Source organism: Hemitrygon akajei, chromosome 11 (genome assembly GCF_048418815.1).
Source record: "Hemitrygon akajei chromosome 11, sHemAka1.3, whole genome shotgun sequence".
Classification (NCBI taxonomy): Eukaryota; Metazoa; Chordata; class Chondrichthyes; order Myliobatiformes; family Dasyatidae; genus Hemitrygon; species Hemitrygon akajei.
Window position 1 is genome coordinate 72,813,187 of NC_133134.1, and position 22,402 is coordinate 72,835,588.

General features: G+C 43.0%; 1 protein-coding gene across 8 annotated transcripts in view; it reads left to right on the forward strand.

The window, feature by feature from the left end:
• ubap2l (ubiquitin associated protein 2-like) overlaps positions 1-22,402 on the forward strand; it is a 136,218-nt gene that overhangs the window by 92,151 nt on the left and 21,665 nt on the right. For all 8 annotated transcript variants that reach the window (XM_073061092.1, XM_073061093.1, XM_073061096.1 and 5 more), the window contains 6 exons: positions 5,445-5,634; positions 5,734-5,773; positions 9,217-9,391; positions 11,266-11,335; positions 18,018-18,210; positions 18,788-18,876. In XM_073061092.1, the coding sequence (XP_072917193.1) occupies positions 5,445-5,634; positions 5,734-5,773; positions 9,217-9,391; positions 11,266-11,335; positions 18,018-18,210; positions 18,788-18,876 (757 nt within the window). The remainder of the gene's footprint in view (positions 1-5,444; positions 5,635-5,733; positions 5,774-9,216; positions 9,392-11,265; positions 11,336-18,017; positions 18,211-18,787; positions 18,877-22,402) is intronic.

The following is a 22,402-nucleotide window of genomic DNA, read 5'->3' on the forward strand; positions in this document are numbered from 1 at the left end:
TCTCCGTACTTGAGGAAGGATTTGGAGGAAGTGCAGAGGAGGTTCACCGGGTTGATTCCAGAGATGAAAGGGTTAACCTATGAGGAAAGATTGAGTCGCCTGGGACTATACTTTCTGGAATTCAGAAGAATGAGAGGAGATCTTATAGAAACATACAGAATTTTGAAAGGGATAGATAAGACAGAAGTAGGAAAGTTGTTTGCATTGGTAGGTGAGTCTAGAACTAGAGGACATTGCCTCAAGATTCAGGGGAGAAGATTTAGGATGGAGATGAAGAGAAACTTTTTCCCAGAGAGTGGTGAATCTGTGGAATTCTCTGCCCAGGGAAGCAGCTGAGGCTTCTTCACTAAATATATTTAAGATACAGTTAGATATATTTAAGAGCCAGTTAGATAGATAGATTTTTACATAGTAGGGGAATTACGGGTTATGGGGAAAAGGCAGGTAGATGGGACTGAGTTTACGGACAGATCAGCCATGATTTTATTGAATGGTAGGGCAGGCTCGATGGGCCGGATGGCCTACTCCTTTTCCTATTTCTTATGTTCTTATGTAAAAATACTAAAGTAGTGTTCATGGGTTCAGTTTTTTACTCAGAAATCTCTTGGAGGGGAAGAAGCTGTTGAAGTATTTGACTGTGTGTCTTCACCTCCTTGATGGTAGCAATGAGAAGAGGGCATGTTCTTTTAAAGGTGTCCTCGATGCTGGAAAGGCTAGTGCTTGGAGTGGGCTGAGTTTACAAGACAATGATGTGACCAGTTAAAATGCTGTCCACGGTACATCTATAGAAATTCCTCTTGGTGACATAACATTATCGTCAAACTCCTAATGAGATACAGCTGCTGAATTCTTTGTATTTGCATCACTATGTTCTCTTTCAATCTTTTTATTAATATTTAGAATATTATGAATGAGATACAATTCAAATAATGGTAAGGGATTACAAATATATAGACTCCCATTATACATAAAGTAATACATAAACAATGAATAGAGCATAAGTAAGTTTCCCAAAACATAAACCATATAGTATATATATGAACAAGGTAAGTTTAGATATTTCATAATATATAGTGTAAAAAAGAGAAAAAAAAATCTATCTAAGAAAGTTAGCTAATCTACTAATCTAGTATCAAGAAAAAGAACAAAAAACAAAGAAGAAAAAAAAATAAAAAAAAACTTTTAAAAAGAGGAAAAAAAAAGGGCTGTTCATAGTATCTCACGAGTATACATAAACATCAATGACGTCAACTCCGATCCTCTCAACATACATACGATTAAAGCTGAAAAAAAAACAATAAGCCCGGCACAGGGCCATTACATCATATGAAAATATTGAATAAATGGTCTCCATATCTTTTCAAATTTAATAGAAGTATCAAATACAGCACTTCTAATTTTTTCTAAATTTAGACATAACATAGTTTGAGAAAGCCAATGAAATACCGTGGGAGGATTAATTTCCTTCCAATTCAACAAAATAGATCTTCTAGCCATCAAAGTGAGAAAAGCAATCATTCGACAGGCGGAAGGAAATAAGTGAAGTAAGTCCATCATCGGTAAACCAAAAATTGCGGTAATAGGATGGGGTTGTAAATCAATGTTCAATACCGCCGAAATAATATCAAAAATATCTTTCCAATATTTTCTCAAAAGTGGACATGACCAAAACATATGAGTTAAAGAAGCGATTTCTAAATGACATCTGTCACAAATAGGGTTTATATGAGAATAAAAATGAGCTAATTTATCCTTGGACATATGGGCCCTATGTACAACCTTAAATTGTAATAATGAATGTTTGGCACATATAGATGATGTATTAACTAATTTAAGAATTCTATCCCAATTCTCAATAGGAATAATAAGATTAAGTTCTCTTTCCCAATCATTTTTGGTCTTATCAAAGGGCACTGAACGTATCTTCATAATTATATTATAAAGTTTTGATATAAGCCCTTTTTGAAAAGGGTTTAATTCAAACAAACTTTCCAAAGTATCTGAAGACAGAGAATTTGGGAACGAAGGAAGTACCGTACTTAAAAAATGCCTAACCTGTAAGTATCTAAAAAAATGAGATCTAGGCAAATTATATTTATTAGCTAGTTGCTCAAAGGACATAAAACAGTTGTCCAAAAATAAGTCGGAAAATCTTAATAATCCCTTAGTTTTCCAAGCCAAAAAAGCATGATCTATAATTGAGGGATGGAAAAAACAATTAGATACAATAGGACTATTTAACATGAATTGAGACAACCTGAAAAATTTCCGAAATTGAAACCATATACGTAAGGTATATTTAACTATCGGGTTGTCAATTCGCTTCGGCAATTTAGAAAGAGCAAAAGGGAGAGATGTCCCTAAGATAGAACCGAGAGCATAAGCAGAAACCGATTTGGTTTCCAAACTCACCCAATGAGGGCCAAAAGGACCATCCCATTCTTTCAACCAACATATCAAATATCTAATATTAACTGCCCAATAATAAAATCTGAAATTGGGTAATGCCAACCCACCATCCTTCTTTGTCTTCTGTAAGTATATTTTACCTAACCTGGGATTTTTATTCTGCCATATATATGAAGAAATTTTTGAATCAACATTAGTAAAAAAGGATTTCGGAATAAAAATTGGTACCGCTTGAAAAACATAAAAATTTAGGTAAAATAACCATCTTAATAGCATTAATCCTACCTATCAGAGATAAAGATAATGGTGACCACTTAGTAAACAAACCTTTAATCGCTATTCTTTTTTCAATGTTAGGAGATTATTGAATATTGTTTATACTCCTTCACATAATACTTCAGAATGTGTTATATCATTAGATGCGGAAAAAGCATTTGATAGAGTTGAATGGCCCTACTTATTTTATGTGTTGGAGAAGTTTAATTTTAGTCCGACCTTCATTTCTTGGATTAAACTGATATATCAAACTCCAGTAGCCTCGGTGTTTACTAATAATCAAAGATCTCCATTTTTTCGTTTATTTCGGGGCACTAGACAAGGTTGTCCTCTTAGTCCATTACTATTTAACATCGCTTTAGAACCTTTGGCAATTGCCATCAGAGAATCACAGGATATTTTGGGTATTAATCGTGGAACAGATATTCATAAGGTATCTTTATATGCAGACGATTTATTATTATTCATCTCTAATCCTGAGAAATCTATTCCAGCAGTCTTATCATTGTTGGCTCAATTTAGTGAGTTTTCTGGGTATAAGTTAAATCTTAATAAGAGTGAATTGTTTCCTTTGAATAGACAGGTCCCAAATTATGGTATTTTACCTTTTAAATTAGCTAACAATTCTTTTACTTATTTAGGGATTAAAATTACCAAAAACCATAAAGAATTATTTCGGTTTAATTTTTTACCCTTAATTGATCAGATTAAAGGTTTGTTTACTAAGTGCATCACTATGTTTGGCCCAGGATAGATTCTTAGAGATGTTGACATCCAGGAATTGTGGAAATTTCTCAGTTTCCACTGCTAATTCCTCGACTTTCCCTCCCTGAAGTTCACAATCCATTCCTTGATCTTACTGATGTTCAAGGCAGTGTTGTTGCTGCAACACCACTCAACCAGCCGATCTATTTTGTTCCTGCACGCTGTACGCCTCCTCATCACCACCTTAAAGCAGAAAGTGCTGGAAACTCTCAGCAGGTCAGGTGGCATCTGTGGTGGTAGAAGCAGTTAACACTTCAGGTGAGAGCTGAGAAAGGGTGATGCAAAATTGTAGAGAAGGCACAAGGGTCGTGGATCAGGAAATACGAAATACTCGTGATAGGCTGAGGCCAGTGTTCCCAAGCAACATGGATGAAGGAGAAGCAGGAGAAAAGAAATGAGCAGCATAAAAGCAGTGACCTGTAGGAAGCACCAATCCATGGCTTCCTGAATCCGGAACTTTGTTAGAGCGTAGAGTAGTAACAGGTTTTTCAGTTCACAATCTCTGCACCAAACATGATGCCAAATTAAGCTAAATCTCTTAGCCTGTACAAAGTTAAATGTAAATCTATTATCAAAGTATGCACAGGATATGTCACCATGTGCAACCCAGAGAATCGTCTACTGTGGGCATTCACAGGAAACACAATAGAATCAATGAAAGACCACATCAACAGGGTGGACAACCAGTGTGCAAAAGACAACAAACTGCAAATAAAAAAGAAAGATAAATAAATAACAATAATAAATAAGCAATAACTATTGAGAACCTGAGATGAAGAGTCCTTGAAAGAGAGTCCATAGGTTATAGAAACAGTTCAGTGATAGATAGGGTGAGTGATAGGTTGGTTCAAGGGCCTGGTGGTTGAGGGCTAATGCATGATCAATATCCCTCCATTCCCTGCATATACATGTCTCTTGAATGTCATTGTTTTATCTGCTTCTATCACTACCCCTAGCACCCATTCTAGACACCATAAACCATGTCCCTCTAAGCTTTCCACTGCTCACCTTTAATGTGTGTCTTCTTGATTCAAGTACGTTTATTATCAAAGAATGTATAACTTATACAGACTTAAGGTTTGTTAGCTCACAGGTAGCCACAAAGCAAGAAACCCGAAAGAACCTAAATAAAACGGGAAAAGAATAATTAAATAAATTTAGGATGGAGATGCAAAGAAGCTGCTTTTTCCCAGAAAGTAATGAATCTGGAATTCTCTGCCCAGGGAGGCATTAGAGGTTGTAGGCTTTCTTTGATGGGGTCAACCATGGATTCTGGCTGTCTACATGATATGCACACCAGGGCAGTACAATATGGAGGCAGTCCCTCTCGCAGGAGTTGCCAGTTAGGGTTGAACTCAACATGGGACTGCCTTAGGGAATCCAGCTCCAGATTTTACCTTGGGGTCTACTCCAGAAGCCTTCTCCATGAGCGGGTATAGCTGTAAAACAGCAGAGGTTTAAGATCAGAGTTTTCCTTCTAGATGAGCTACCAACCAAGGCTGACGAGCCCCATCAGCAACTGGTTTTAAGTCTCCAGTAATCCATCTTCTGTCAGTAGAAAAGGATCCTCTAAGCTTAGTAGCTAAATCACACGTGAAGCCAGGAGCTGAACTTGGTTGTCAGAGGCTATTTAAGAGGCACGCCATTGGGAGCATTTAAATAGGTAGTGGGAGCTCATCCCCACTACCCTCACTGGCTATAACAACCTAAATGAACCAGTAGAGTAGAAACTACCCCATTTAGTGTACTTAGGACAAAGATTTTTGCCTAGCTGAGTAATTAAGGGTTATGGCAAAGAGGCAGGTAGCTCAGCCATGATCTTATTGAATGGCGGAGCAGGCTCAACAGGCCAAATGGCTGACTCCTGCTCCTATTCCTTAAGTCCTTTCACTTTTCCATTTATTTTTTTTCCTCCAAAGAGCCACATTGTCATTCTCACCCCCAACCCTCAATCACTGTGGCTGCACAATCTCACCGCTTTTGTTCTCTCGCAGTGAGTCCTCGCCAACAATCGCCTCCAACCCAAGTCCGGACTCTGGCTACCAGCCCAGCGCGATCACGACCTCGGCGTTCACAGCCCAGAACAGTGCACCGGGGGCACAGTACGAGCAGAGTTCCGCCCAGCGGGCGCCATACTCCAACTCCCTGTCCTCCTCGCCGCAGAAAGACCTGACGCAAGCCAAGGTGACCAGCTTTGTCTGGGGGAAGGGTGATGCTATTGTTTAATTTCCTACCTTCTGACATGTCACACTGTAAACTGACAAAATCTGACTTTTCTTATAGAACGGCTTCAGCACGATACAGACATCGCAGTCCATCGAAGGTGCGTCCAGATCCTTGCTTGAGGGGTGCTAGGGAGGGTTTCGGGTCATATTATGTTTGGAGATGATGTTAGGTGAAGAGAGAAAGGTCAAGTGTGAGGCCAAGGAGGACAGTATCATCAGGGTTTTGATGGGGGCGGGCAGGAACCATCAATGCAATTCCATCCTGTTAAAACCCTTCAGGAGAAGCTGCTTTCCCTGAGGAGAAGGGGGGTCTGTGGCCTGCTCCCACATGGATTTTCTGATCAGAGTGGGGTGAGGTGGAGCACTGAATTACTGTGAGAGGGTCAGAACAGTCTGTCTACATACTTTGAAAGAAACAATCCTCAGAACATGGAACAGTACAGTACAGGCCCTTCAGTCCAGAATGTTGTGCCAACCTTTAGCCTACTCTAAGATCAATCTCACCCTTCCCTCTTCTAGCCCTCCATTTTTCTATATTCCACGTGCGTATCTAAGAGTTTCTTAAATGTCCCTACCACCAGCCTTGGCAGATTGTTTTCTGGAGGACCTCAGCAGGTCAGGCAGCATTTACGGAAATGAAGATCCTTTCTATGTTTTAGGCTGAGGACTGGGATCCTCTTATCTTTCTGAAGATCCTCTCAAGGAATTCACTGGGTCAAGCACCACCAGTGAGAGGAAAGTCATTGCTGCTGCTTTATCCTGGTGCAGGGTTTCAGCCTGAAAAATTGACTGTTTCTTTACCCCTCACAGATATGTGAGCTCCACAAGAGGACTGTTTGGTGTTCGAAGTTCGGAGACAAACAGTTCTGTTTCTCTTGCCCCACTCTGATTACTTGCCCTGGAATAGAGTTTCAACCTGAAACATTAATTTCTTTCAGCCCACTGAGTTCTTCCAGCAGATTTCATAAGTCAGAGCACTGAGTGCCGGAGTTAGGGTATTATGCTGAAGTACTGTTAACATGGTGGGACCAAATTAGGAGTATTGTGTGCATTTCTAGGCACCTACTTACAAGAAAGATAGCAATAAAATTTGAAGAGTACAGAGAAAATTTACAAGGATATTGCTGGGACTTGAGGACCTGAGTTATTGCAAAAGGTTGAATAGGTTTGGGCTTTATGCCCTAGCTCGTATAAAATTGAGGGGAGATTTGACAGAGGTATACAAGCGTTATGAGGGGATTAGATAGGGTACAAGCAGGCTTTTTCCGTGGAGGTTGGGTGAGACTACATCTAGAGGGTGGTAAGAGTGTGGAACGAGCTGTGAGCAGAAGTGGTGGATATGGGTTCGATGTTGATATTTAAGAGAAATTTGGATAACTACTTTGGGACTGGTATGGAGGGCTGTGGCCCTGGTGTGGCTTGTTTGGTCTATGCAAAATAAGTTTGACACAGACTTGGTGGGCCAAAGGGCCTGTTTCTTTGCTGTAGTGCTCTACAACTCTGATTGTTCATGGCTGTTAGGTTTAATGCTGTCCATCTAGGCTGCTCAGACAGCCTCAGCCTGTGACCACTACCACCAAAGACAAAGGCCACCTGCCCAGAGGGGCACCGTCTTCAGGCTCCCCTTCAAGTCACGCACAACTCTGACCTGGAAATATCCTTCATTGTTGACTCCAAACCCAGAACTGATCTTCACCCAGGGAATGCAAGAGGGCAATTCGCTGCTTCCTTTCTAAAGGGCATTTATGCATGGGCAAATAATGTTGGTCTTTCCTGTGTTGTCCACATTATAGTCACTGCTGAAACCACTCAGTAAGTGTGTAGTGTGAGCCAGGGATTAATATTTCATCGTAGTGTGAAGTTAAAAATATTACACTGCCTAAATAAGTGTCGGGTGTGTTGGGAGGGGTGGTTGGTTGGAGGAAGTAACAGACGTTAGTTCTTCCTGCTTTGCCCACACAATCACGCAACCTCCAGTTAAACGCTGAGCCATCCGTTCTGTCTTGATTCCGAACCCAAGCCCTTCAGGTCTTCCAAACCTGTCCTATTTCCTTTAAAACAAAGTGAAGTACTCAGCCAGTCTAGCAGCATCCGTGGAAAGAGAAAAACAAAAGTAACGTTTTGGGTCTTGGCTTCCCTTCCCCGTGAGTGTAGCTTCAAGGCAGTAGAAGTATGAGATCAGAGTTTTTCCTTCTAGATGAGCTGCCAAACAGGCTGACAAGCCCCATCTGTTTTAGGTCAACCTGAAAGTGTTAACTGTTTCCCTTTTCACAGAAACTGCCTAGCCTGCAGAGCACTTTCTGAGTTTAAAAACCCAACATTTTGTTTCTGATGACCTTATTGGTGATACGACTCTGTGTTTGTTAGTACCTGGTACATCTTTGGATTGTTGAGTAAACCGGAGCACCCGGAGAAAACCACTCATTCCACAGGGATTCCTTACAGAGGATGCTAGCATTGAACTCCCAAACACTGCCCCATGTTGTATTAGCATCACGATAACCGCAATGCTGCCATGGCACCCCAATAAGAAACTAAATGGCATTTTGTTCCTGATCACTGTGTTTGGTGATCTAAATCTGCATTCGTTAATATCTTAAGCGAACAATCATTTTCACCAGGTTTTTGACAGAAATTTGGAGACATGTTTCTGACTTTCAACTTTAAAGGTCTAGTTGGAATATTTAAACTCTTTCCCTGCACCCTCACCCAGCCTCTCTGTCATAGACACAGCTCCACAAGCTTTCAGATCAGTTAACCCAGAGACTGAACTTAGTGCAGCAAAGTGCTGCTGAGATGCAGGATCAACTATGATCTTACTAAGCTTAACAAGACTTGGATGAGGAATCAGAGGGGAGATGGCGTGAAATCTAGCGTGTAGAAGGTTGTTGTAGGTTACAACGGGACATTGATGGGATGCTGAGCTGGGCTGAGAAGTGGCGGATGGAGTTCAATCCAGAAAAGTGAAGTGATTCCTTTTGGAAGGTTGAACAGTATTAATGACAGGATTCTTAGCAGTATGAGGGACTGAGGGTTCTCAGAGTCTACGTCCATAGATCCCTCGAATGTTGATAGGATGGGTTAAGCAGGAATATGGTGTGTTGGCCTTCATTACTCAAGTGATTTGAGTTCAAGAACTGCGAGATAATGCTGCAGCTCTATAAAACCCTGGTTAGACCACACTTGGAATATTGTGTTCAGTTCTGGTCACCTCTTTATAGGAACTCATAGAAGCTTCGGAGTGTGCAGAGGTGATTTATCAGGTTGCTGCATGGATTGGAGAGCATGTCTTGTGAGGATAAGTTGAGTGACTTGATAGAGGTGTACGAGATGGGAAGAGGCATAGATTGAGTGGACAGCCAGAGATGTTTTCCCAGGGTGAAAATGGCTAACCTTAAGGTGATTAGAGGGAAGTATAGAGGGGGATGTCAGAAGTAAGTTTCTTTTACACAGAGAGATGGGTGTGTGGAATGTTGGAAGGAATGGCCACTTGCATGTACAACCTGGCCCTTTCATTATTATTGTCTACTGTTTCCCGCAGCTGCAGCTGGTTCTGCAGTGAAGTCCGACTCGTCCGCAGTGCCCAGTATGGCTTCACTCTCGAATGCAGTATCTGCATCGTCGCTACTAACGTCAAATAGCCAGCACCCTGCAGCGCTGGCCAGCCTTAGCCACAGCGAGGAGCTCCCAAGCACTACCAACGCACAGCAGAGCAGGTGAGCGGCTTGTTTCAGCTTCAACAAGCCTGTATTGCCGCCCCTCCCCCCCTCGCCCTGTGGAATTTTTCCTGCAAACATTTCTACAGTGGTGGTTCCAGGGAAACTCCTGTTCCCCTCCCTGGAAGCATGTAAATTATAACAGGATCCCCAGACCACTTGATGGACTCCCATTCTGATTTAACATTGACATTCCCTCTCACTTTCAGTGCAAATTTAGTTTATTGTCATGTATTCCGCCAAACAGAACAACCAAGGTGCACAACGCAGTAAATATAACTCACGCACATAACACAAAGCAATATTACCACAAATAATATGGTGCATATATCATACAAGTTTAAAAAGTAAACCATGTAATGTTACTTGCACTCCATGCATGATGGGTGGTGACAGGGAGTTCAGTATTATTTCTGGTGGGGGAAGAAGCAGTTTCCCATCATAACAGTCCTTGTCCTAATGCTGTAGTTCCTCCTGCCTGATGGTCGGGTCAAAGAGATTGTTGGGGGGGTGGGGGGGATCATTGACAATGCTAAGGGCCCTGTGTATGCAGTGCTTCTGATAAGCATTTCTAATGGTTGGAAGGGAGAGCCCTTTCTCTTGATTTCAGTGTGAGAAAGGGAACGGTAGGCGTACAACAGAATAACACATAAATCTTACCAACCTGGCCATTCCCTTTTCTTTCTTCTACCTTCTGTGTGAAGATCAGGAATTTGAAAGCCCGGGCATCCGGACTTATTCACCACTACTATCAAACTCCCAAACCTGATCACCTCTTTCGCACCCTTTTCCTGGAATGCAATGTTCTCATACAGTTGACACGACCAGAGACTCGAAAGTCAAGTTTGTGGTCTCGTAGCTAGGGCAGTGGAGTGCTTACTTTTTCCATCGCAGGTGCATAGCATTAGGTACACAGTATTCACAGGAAAAACATAAATCTAGGTTGTGCACACATTTAATTAAAAAAAAACTAAATTAGAACAAGAAAGTCAATTTTAGTACACAGTTATTACAGTGTTGATGTACCGAGGCAGTGATTTAGGATTGTGATGGTTGGTTCAGGAACCAACTGGCTGAAGGGAATTAGCTGTTCCTGAACTGTGGTGTGTTACTTCAGGCTTCTGTTCCTCCTGCCCAATGATTATCCAGAACGTAGAACAGTTACAACACAGGAACAGGGCCTTCAGCCCACAAATTGTGCCAAACCAATTAAATTAGTAATCAAATGGCCAACTAAACTACTTCTGCCTACACAATGTCCATATCTTTCCATTTTTCTCCCATTCATGTGCTTACCTAAATGTATCTTAAAAATCTCAAGCTACCTCAGGCAGCGCATTCCAGGCACCCACCACTGTAAAAAAAAAACGCCCCTCATTTTTCCTTTGAAATTACCTCCTCTCAGCTTAAATGCATGCCCTCTGGTATTAGACATTTCAACCCTGGGAAAAAGATATTGTCTGTCTGCTCTATCTATGCCTCTCATAATCTTATAAACCTCTCTCAGATCTCCCCTCAGGCTGTGCTGCTCCATAGAAAACAGCTCAAGTTTGTGAAAGCACATTCCTTCTAATCCAGGCAGCATCCTGGTAAACCTCATTTGCACCCTGTCCAAAGCCACAACGTCCTGTAGTGTGGATGACCAGTCTCTCTTCAGCAATTCTTAACGCACTACTTTAGGCTACTTTATCTGCTGTTTAGCACTCGTTTTATTATGTATTATTACCATTTATACTGTTTATGCAAACAAGGTGTTTCATTGCATCTTGATGTGAATGGCAGGCTAATCTTCAACAAGAGAACAGCTGGAGTTGACAGTGCACTGTGCTGGTGTGGCTTTACAGAATAAGTTTTCTCTTTTCTTGCCCCCTCAGTACTCCGTCTACTCAACAGAACAGCAACCTCTCCTCTTCCTCAGCACGCACTTCAACATCAACCCACCTGGTAAGTCCAAAGTGAATTCCCTTTGTTTTCCCTCTGCTGATCGCCACCTGGCTGCCGGGAGGTGCATGACACTTCTGTCAAAACCCTTGGCGTCGCTGGCATACATCTCTGTTGCCAGAATGGTGACTTGTCCCATTGAAGTGTTTACCCATAAATGGTCTCCTGGTGTTCTCACAGAACAGTAGTGCTGAGCTGGAGAAAAGAACAAATGTTTACAGTGCAGAGCCCCCAATTATTTATGGTTCAGCGCTGTAAAACACTTTAAAATGCTGTTTACATTGTAAATACATGCTGGTATTTATGTAATTATGCATATTTTATTGCACTAATGTACTTCTGATGTTATTTTTATAGATTTTTATTCTTCATAACTGTTCAGTGTTAAATTTAGTTACATTTTGTGCCTTGACCATCGCAGCACTGTAAATTCCCAATACATGTAAATTTATACTCTGGCCATTTTGTTTACACTGGCACACCTCGTGGATGCAAATGTGCATATAAGTGAGAACACCACCAGTGCTACTACGGAACTATAAAACTGTAATTCCTAACAGAGGAATTCACCCAGTGTACACTGTTGTGTTCTTTTGATTGACTGTAAATGAACAAAGTCAGTGCAGTTATATGTTTTCATATAATACTTCTGACAATTGCATCCTCCAAATCTTCATTTTCATTGTAATATTGTCAATTCCATCAAATTCTTCATAGTTCCTAACTTGATGAAGTAGTGAAATTGTTTAATTTTCACTCACAGCTGTTTCACTCATCTCCAAGCCTGAATGTTTGAAACCGCAGTGAGCAAAGCAGTTCTGAATTGTCTTGCTGCTTTTTGAACACAATCATGTACAACTGACATGTTTAAGAACTATTCTTTCTAGGCACGGTGTGTGTTTAATGGGCACACAAGTGTAAAGGAGAACAAAATGATTGTTACTCTGGATCTGCAGTACAGAAAAAATATTACAAAATAAATATAAATACATAAAATTGTAAGCCCAGAAAGTGACGCGGGACACAGGAGTTTCTGTACACAACCTGACTGACAGGAATGATAAAGTAGTGAGGGTTGTGGAGGGGTGCATTAGTGGGTGGATACGAGAAATAGAAGCAGTCGTTTGTGTAAACAACCAACAGAACCTAGGTGCCAGATTCCGGTGGCGGTATAGTATACCTACCGTGCCTGTTAACATTATTGTAGCTCGAAGCTTCGTAGGTCGCTCTGTAAGAAGTTTGTACGTTCTCCCCGTGTGTGTGTGTGTGTGTGTGCATTTCCTTCGGGTGCACCGGTTTTTCCCCACATTCTGAAGACTTGTGGGTTAGTAGCTTAATTGGCTATTGTAAATTGTCCTGTGATTAGGGTTAAAGCGGTGGGTAACTGACAGCACAGACTGAAGTTCCGGAAGGTCCAATTCCACGCAGTATCTATAAATAAAATAAATAAATAAAGATACCAAGCAAGAGCAAAACAAGCCTCTAACCCCTGCACAGGCCATTTCCAGCCACCAGTGGACTCATGGATTGGCAGGCATTGGGCCTTTGACTTCACCAGCGGAGTCACAGACTTGTAGCCCCGGCCATCAAATCCTGATTTCCAGGCTTTCAATCGACCTTCGTGCTTTGATCCAGACTTCCGATCAACCATTGGGCTTTATTTATTTACTTACTTAGAGATACAGCGCAGAACCGGCCTCTCAAGCTGTACTGCCCAGAAACCCCCATTTAACCCCAGCCTAATCATGGGACAATTTACAATGTCTGATTAATCTACTAACCGGTTTATCTTTGGACTGGTGCGGAAACTGGAGAACCCGGAGGAAACCCATGTGCTCAGGTACATACAGGTGGGGCCAGAATTCCAATACCCCGAGCTGTAATGGCATCATAACCGCTGTGCTACTGTGGTGGCGCAGCCCAGACGTTCAATCGACCTTCGATCTTCAGGATCGACCCCAGAGCTCACCAATGAGGACTGGAGTTCCGGACTCTGTGATGACAGGGTCCCTGAACACTGTCCGCGCCAGCTTGACATCTGACCATTTCCATGTCGAGATCGCAGCCAATCTATTGCTGGCCCCGCTTCTGTGCCTGTTTCCCTTGGCCATCAATTCCCTGATCTTTCACAAATCTATTTACTTCCTCGTTAACTACCACACTCCCACTGATGCACCATCGTCCAGAGTGCAGTCATACAAATCTATAGCACAGAAGTGGGTCCTTCGGCCCATCTTGTCCATGCTGACCCTGGTGCATATCGATACTGGTCCTATTACACCCCTACCTCATATTTCAGAGTTCAATTCTGGTGACCTCGGTATGAAGTTTTACTTCCTTCCTGTGAGTGTGTGGGTTTCCTCCCGCAGTACAAAGGCGTACTGGATAGTAGGTTAATTGATCATCGTAAATTGTCCCGTGACTGAGCTGTTGATAATAGATGGGTTGCTGAGTGGTGTGGCTCTGAGCTGAAACGGCCTGTTCCACGTCTCTAAATACAGGTTTCCCCCGCTATTTGAAGGTAGAGCGTTCCTTTGAAACGGTTCGTAAGCCGGAATGTCGTAAAGCGAAGAAGCAATTACCATTTGTTTATACGGGAAAATTTTGTGAGCGTTCACAGACCCAAAAAATAACCTACCAAATCATGCCAAATAACATATAAAACCTAAAATAACAGTAACATATAGTAAAAGCAGGAATGATCTGATAAATACACAGCCTATATAATGCAGGAATACTTTTCTGCAATTACTGCAGCACTGTCCACCGCAGCGAAAGTCTCACGCAAGCGCTCTCGGCAGCACTCGCAGCAAAAACACACGGCGCAAGCTGCTCCCGGCAGAAACACTCTTTCCAGTAACCCTTAAGCTATGAAGCTACTGAATAACACATAAAAATACACTTACCGGAATCCGGAGCACACTGATGATGGTGTGTTAGGCTGAGTTGTCGGAGGTTGGGGTGGTGGGAGGTAGAGGAGACTGGGGTATCATCTCATCGTCGTCTGTTTCCATCGGGGAAGGCAGGTCACTTTCTTCTATGTCTGCCTGCTTCAGTGTAGAAGGTCAAGTTTCGTCGTCTGCTGCGGCTGATGTGGAAGGATTGGAAAACGACAGTATGCTTGACTGCGTAGCCTCGCGCATTTTTCTATCATAGAGTTCTTTGTAAGCACTCAAACTGTCCTGCAAATATGCCCTAAGCCTACGTACTCTTTCAAAGTTAAAGTCATACTTTTCTGCAATCATTGCAGCATTGTCAATCACAGCGAAAATTTCACGCAATTGCTTCACATTCAGTTCCTGGACGACTTCACTTTCGGGCTGTTCGCTACTGCGTCCGACTTCAATTGTTATCCTTTCCTCTTCATCAGCTCTTCATCTATCAGTTCTTGGTCGTGGGATGCCAAAACTTCTTCAACATCATCATCTTCAACTTCTACAAACCCTTAGCCAAACTCACTATGTCCTTACTTCGTTCACCACGATCAAAACGCTTAATTATGTCTAGTTTTATGCTGAATGTAACACCCTTACGCGCTCTTTTAGGCTTTTCCGGTACCTTAGAACTCATCTTGCTAACGGATGCACAAAATAAATCGACATAAAGCACAGATGCTCACAGGCACGTGTTTAAGCAATGCCGGCTAGAATGCAGTTCCGGGGAGGAACTTGGCTGCTCAGCACACGCACTGCCTTTTTTCATAACAGTGAAAACACCTTCTGTTAGCAAAAACAGGTAACTAATGTAGGTCTTTCGTAACAGCGAGTTGATGTAAAGCGAACGTTCGAAAAGCAGGGGACGCCTGTAAAATAAATGTTTCGATGTATGTGCGATTAGTCAATCTAATTCTAAGTAGCTGTCCAAAAGCCTTTTAAGAGTTATGATCGTATCTACCTCCATCATTCCCTCTCACTCATTCCAGATGTCCTCCACACACTGGGGGAAATCTTGCCCCCTTCAATCTCCTTTAAATTTTCCCCTCTCCCTGTGCTCTCAAGACTTTCCTGCCCTGCCCTGGTCATAATTTTGTAACCAGATGCACCACCCTCTATGAGAAACCTCTGTGCACTCAGTTTTAAACCAACCTTGTAGCTGTGTCTGCTGATGTGAGATTTTATCACAGGCAGAACCTCTCCAAATATGTACCCTGACATAACCCTAAATGATTCAGTGAGATTGTCCCTCATTCATATGTGTTGGTTCCAACTTCTATAACCGCTCGTGATACAACCTTGCCCCAGGAATTAATGTCTCTTGTGATGATCCAGTGGCCAGATGGGCAGTTCAGCCTTAAACATGTGTGTGGTGCAGGCTGGGGAGCAAAATGGAGAGGTTTAAGGAGGGAATTTAGAGCTCAAGGCCCAGACAGCAGAAGGTATCGCCACCAAAGGATGAGCAACAGAATTAGAAGAAGGCCAAAGAGTGGGAGGGGTATGAAGCAGCTGAAGGCACAAGGAGACGGTGGGATTTGAAAACTAGAATAGTAACCTCAAAATATATAGAAAGGTGTGGGAAAAGGGGCCAGTATCACCATGAAGGATCCTGCCCACCAGAGGAGGCTATGTAGCATCACACCAGGACCACCAGACTCAAAATCACTTATTTTCCATAAGGAGTAAGGCTGATCACCTCCGCCCACTAACCCACACCCCCAACCACCACTGTTTTATCATTTCCTGTCAGTCACCTTATGTACAGACACTCCTGTACCTAGTGTAATTCATGGACATACAATCAGTGTATGTAAGCTATCTTATATATTTGTATGCATTACTGCTGTCTTCCTGTGTTTTTGTGCTGCAGAGCATCAGGAGTAACAGTTATTTTGTCTCCTTTATACTGTGTACCGGGAATGACATTAAACAATCTTGAATTATGATGCACTTTGCCTAAAATCAAAATGCCGTTGCATTTTTCCTTCCTTGCATTGCATCATTTTTGTCAATTTAGCTACAAAAACAACTTTAAATTAAAGGTTATGAAACTGGGGATTGTGTGACCACATGCAGTTAATGAAGGCAGGGGACTGGGTAGGCAGTGAAAGAAAGCAGCAATGCTCAGTGAAAATGTGTGTGTTTGGAGAAATGCAAAGGTACATAGACTATTCCTCCCTCAAACAAGCCCCACAGTCACTGGAGTCTGACCTCCTGTGCATACAATCTAGACTGGCCTCAGTGGAGCCTCTGATTTTGGGGAAAACATAATCTCAGTAATTCTGGTAGTAAATTACACCTTGGAGTACATGGTGTCGTTAGCAGCTTGATTTCTCGCCTTAAGAAAGTGGTATAGGGATACCTCTGAGAACCATATCTTGTAGCACTTGGTAAAATTCCACCTTTCTCAGAACATACTGGTGCAATTCTACACTGCCATCATAAGGAGCACCCTCACATCAGCCATTACTGGTGCAGCACCCTCTTGCACTATGCAAAAACTGCAGAGAGCCGTCAGGTCCACTGATAAGGTCATTGGCTGCCGTCTACCATCACTGCAGGACAAAGTAGCGGGCAAGCAAGCCACCCAGCAAACTGCCTTTTCCAAAAACGCCCTGAAAAGTGCTGTGGGACCATTAAAACAAAAATTTCATGGCATCTTAAAAGTTTCTTTCCCTGGCAGTTAATCTGATCAACCATTCTAGTTACCCCCCCCCCCCCCCCCCACACACCCCCATTACCCTGTCACTGCAATGGACTACAAATACTTCCAACCACTTACACACCACAGCAAATTCACAATACGTGTAAAACGGACCCTCAGTCCCAAGGCATATTGGGCTGGCTCCTAGAAATGGAATCCCCTTGGTCCTAGTGTGCTTCTGAATCTGCTCACTCACCCACCCTTTGTCACTTCCACCTACACTTCCCAGCAGACGGAGATACCATTACAGCTCGGGGCGTCGGAGTTTGGAGTTCAATTCCATGTCATCTCCAAGCAGTCTGTATGTCCTTTGGAATATGTGAGTTTCCTCCGGGTGCTCCAGTTCCCTCCCACATTCCAAAGACATACCACTTAATAGGTTAATCGGTCAGTGTAAATTGTCCCGTGATTAGGAAATGGTTAAATCAGGGGTTGCTGGACAGTGCAGCTCGAAGGGCCAGAAGGACCTATTCCACACAGAATCGCTAAAAAATAAATATCACATTATTTAACTATCGATCACCCGTTCCTTTTCCTGGATCCTTCTCACACCTGCCATCTTTTGCTCCACCCCCTACCTTTTTATACTGGCTATATTTCCTTCCTGATGAAAGGTCTCAACGGGAAACATCAACTGTCCAATTATGTCTCAACCACTGAGGACATCCAGCAATTTTTGTGTTAAGGTGAATCTGTGGAATTCATTGGCACAGACAACCTGTATAGGCCAAGTCACTGGGTATATTTAAAGCAAAGGTTGATAGATTTTAGATGAATAAGGGCATCAAAGGTTGCAGAGAGAAGGCAGGACAATGGGATTAAAGGAAAAATAATTCAGCAAAAATGGAACAGCAGAGTAGACTCAATGGGCCGAGTGGCCGAATTCTGTTCCTATGTCTTGATTGGCGTTGGACTTTGGGAATGGCTGAACATTCTAAGGGGTTGAGGACTGTGTTCGCTGCCATACATTGTTACCGGGCTTTGTCATGAGAACGTAGCATGACTAATTGTTTTCCTTTTTGAATGTGCTTTTCTCACCCACTCTCAGCACACAAGTGTGGAAAGCGATGCCAGCCTTCACCCGCCCCCTAGCACTTTCGCTACGGCCGCAAGCACAGTGTCAGTGGCCCCCTCGTCAAGTGTCTCCAACACCCTCGGAGGTGGCAGCAGCCTAGGCCTTAGTTTGGTCAGTAACTCCACAGTGACGGTATCCTCGCGCAGTTCTGTGGCCACCACGTCAGGTAACAATGCCAGAGAAGCAGCACGAACTCACCCAGATTAGACCATGGGGTGTTTTTTCTCTCCTGTCTCCCCCACCACCATTTCCCCCTCCCCCTTTCCATTCCCATCCCCACCCACCACCCCTCTCTTGCCTCCTTTACCCCTCCCTCTCTCTCCTTTTCTCTGTGCCTCTTCTACTGTTATATCTCTCTGCCTTTCCCAATGTCCAAGTTGGTGTTGGTGTTGCTGTCCATTCTAGAAGATCACCCTTGGAAATAGCATTTCCTTGGCAGGTGTCCTCTGTCTAAAGGGCAGCAGATTTGCTTTATCGCCCAAGCCAAAGGTGCAGGAGCAAGAGCTCTGAGAGGGCTGGTCCGACCAGTGAGGTTGACTGAGGTACAGTGCATCTTCTGGTGACTGCTTGAAGGCATGGGTTGCCTCATTGAGCAATTGTTCCACTGAGGGAACTTAACTGCATCCACCATGGATGATCCCTTGCTGTTATCTTTACTTTGTGGTTTTTAAAATATCTTTAAATGAATCTGATCCTGTGGTGACTGGTTGCTATTTAACACTACATTTATTGGTCTTTCCCAGGAAAGGCGCCTCCAAATCTTCCCCCAGGAGTTCCGCCCTTGCTACCAAACCCATACATTATGGCTCCTGGTCTCCTGCCTGCCTATCAGGTGAGATGCTTTGCATACAAGTTCCTTGATTAGCAAGTGCTTTTCTCTTTCTCCCTCCAAATATGCATGTCTGCTTTTCACCCTGTCTACACACTGTATTTCTTTATTTCATGTAAGTGCCTGCAAGAAAATATATCTATGTAGTATATGGTGACATGCATTCTTTAAAAGTAAATTTACTTAGAACACCGGGGGATGCAGTTTAGCTCTTAATGTCTTCACCTGCACCTACACCAGATGCCCTCAAAACATCGAGGGCTGTAAAGATAATGTGGGAATAGCCATCTCATCTGGTTTCCTCTGCATCACAGCCCAGATATGCAGGGCATAGATGGGGGCCTAGCATGGGACATGCACTCAGTAGCCACTTATTGGGTATACCTGTACACCTGCTCGCGAATGCAAATATCTAATCAACCAATCATGTGGCAGCAACTCTGTGCATTAAAGCATGCAGACATGGTTAAGAGCTTCAGTTGTTGTTCCGACCAAGCATTTAGAATAGGGAAGAAATGGGATCCAATTGACTTCGACTGTGGAGCAATTGTTGGTGCCAGACTGGGTGGTTTGAGTAACTCAAACTGCTGATCTCTTGGTATTTTCATTCACAACAGTTTCTAAAGTTTGCAGAAAATGGTGGAGTGAGCGGCAATTCTGTGGGCGAAAATGCCTTGTTAATGGGTGAGGTCAGAGGAGAATGGCCAGACTGGAGCTGACCTGAAGGTGACAGTAACTCAAATAACCCTGTGTTACAACAGTGGTGTGCAGAAGAGCATCTTTGAATGCACAACAGGTCAAACCTCGAAGTAGATGGGTTATAGCAGCAGAAGACCACGAGCATACACTCACTGGCCATTTTATTATGTAGAGGAGGTAACAAATAAAGTGGCCACTGAGTGTGGATAAGGATATTGAGATTTTGCCAGTTAAGTTCTCGAGACCAGGACTTGTTTTGCAATATAAGTTATTTGAAGAGTTTTCCTGATAAAAGCACAAGAAACAAAATCAGGAGTAGGCCCTTCCTGCCTCCTGTACCTTTCACCAAGATGCCCTCTTCCCTCATGGTCACTTTCTTCCGCATTCCCTTGATGCAGAAATCTCTACATGTATCACAGCCCCCCCTCTTCCCCCCCCCCCCCCCCGCCAGCTAGAGAATTGTAAAGGTTCACCACCCTCTGGGTGTAGGCATTTAGACTAGTTCAAAGGTAGTAAAGGATTGGAGGGATGGAGGCCAAACATAAGTAAGTGGGATTGGTCATGGTAGAATTTTGGTCAGCATGAACCAGTTGGGCCGAAGGGTCTATTTCTGTGCTGCAAGACTCAACTACCATTTTGGTATGACTGACCCCTGATTCTAGACACCCTCTCCAGGAGAAACATCATCCCTGCATCTACCCTGTGAGCTCCTTAAGATTTTGTATGTCCCAATCAGATCATCTCATTCTTTCAACCTGCAGTTTGCTGACTATCTCTTTATAAGATACTCTCAAGAATCAGTCTGTCACCGGTTTGTCCTTTCCAGATACAGTCACACCAGGGCTCAATACACACAATGACCACTACATTAGCTGCCTCCTCTACCTGTAAAGTGACTACCTAGTGTATTTCTGTATGTTCATTGTCTTCTGCTGCTCTAGCCATCCACCTCAAGGTTCAGAGATGCTCCTCTGCGCATCACTGTTGTAACATGTAATTTGAGTTACTGTCGCCTTCCTGTCAGCTTGAACCAGTCTGCCCGTTCTCTGACCTCTCTCATTAACAATTTTTTTTTGTTTCTCGTATATGAAAATTTCAGGAGATCAACAGTTTCTGAGATACTCAAACCACCCCATCTGGCACCAACAACCATTCCACAGTCAAAGTCACGTAGATTACATTTCTCCCCATTCTGATGTTTAGTCCAAGCAACACCTTGACCATGTCTTCATGCTTTCATACATTGAGTTGGTGCCATATGATGGGCTAATCAGATATTTGCATTGATGAGTAGATGTACCTAATATAGTGGCAGATGAGTGCAGATCCGTGCTGTAACCCTTTCTGAAGTCAGTCGAAGTCCTGTTTAAGTTTACTGTCATAGGCATACACACCTAGGGCATAAATGCAATGAAAATTAGCTTTTTGCAGCAGCAGAGTACATTACAAACATGACAAACTTAAATTAGCACCTATTATACATTAAGTCAAAGTAGGTCTACATATGAGGGCCCTCCGTTGGTTGGGGTCGACCAACTTGTTGCGTCCTAGCTGTCTATGTTACATGCCAGTACTCTAGCCTATCAGTACAATATTGGAGAGCAAACTATTGCCCATGCAGAAGGCTCCTCCTCTCCACACAGCTGATGAATCCAAAGCAACGGCAGAGACCGATACAGTTTGGCACCAGCAGCTCCACGGGATTCACTAGTCAGTGTTGGGCTCAATGTAGGACTGCCTTCGGCACTCCAGCTCCAGATTTCTCCTGGATTTACTCCTGAAGCCTTCCCCCTGAGTGAGTTAGCAGCAAGGCAACAGAGGTTTGAGAATAGTTTTCATTCTAGGTGAGCTGACAAGCCTCATAGCCTTATACTGCCTTGAGATTCATCTTCTTACAGGCAATTACAGGGAAATAAATACAGTAGAATTTATGGGAAACTACATAAACAAAGTTTGACCATCAATGTACAAAAGACACATTTTGCAAATAAAATAAATAAATAATACTAATGATATAAGTTGTAGAGACCTTGAAAGTGAGTCTGTAGCTCACTTATCAATGTAGCAATGCGTTAACTTGTTTAACATTTGAGTGGAATGTGGTCCGAGATAGATGTCGAGTTTTCAGGTGATGGCGTTGGATCCATAAAGACCAGCAAACAGTTCCTATTTGAGCAACACACAAAAATGCTGGTGGAACGCAGCAGGCCTGGCAGCATCTATAGGAAGAAGTACAGTTGACATTTCGGGCCGAGACCCTTCGTCAGGACTAACTGAAAGAAAAGATAGTTCCCATTTGAGCTTGTGCTTGTCCAAAGTACATAAACATCATTTACTTTCTTGTGGGTGTTCACGGTAAATACAAAGAAACACAACATAAATATCCACACATAATAAAGACAAATAAACAGCCAAGGTGTAAATACAAAAAGACAAAAGCAACATAATAAATAACCAGTAAATATCAAGAGCATGAGATGAAGAGCCCTTGAAAGGGAATCCATAGGTCCATAGATTATTTCAGCATTGAGTTGAATGAAGTTATCCCCTCTGATGGGTCAGGGTGCACACGTACCTTTGCTCTTTGTCCCAAAACCCTGTCTGCATACAGCAGTCACAGCCTCTTGGTTGTGGGGTAGTCGAGGGACAGGCAGATTTCCACTTGTAAAGTAGGCAGGGGCATTGATCTGCTTTGGGGAGTGGATCTCGTACCAATTGAACCCCACTCACATTCATGGATTACCATCTGACACACATCAGTGACTCCTTTTGGGAAGTTTGTTTGGAGTCAGAGTGCCTGGTCAAGCCACCGGGTCACCAGTAAGATGCA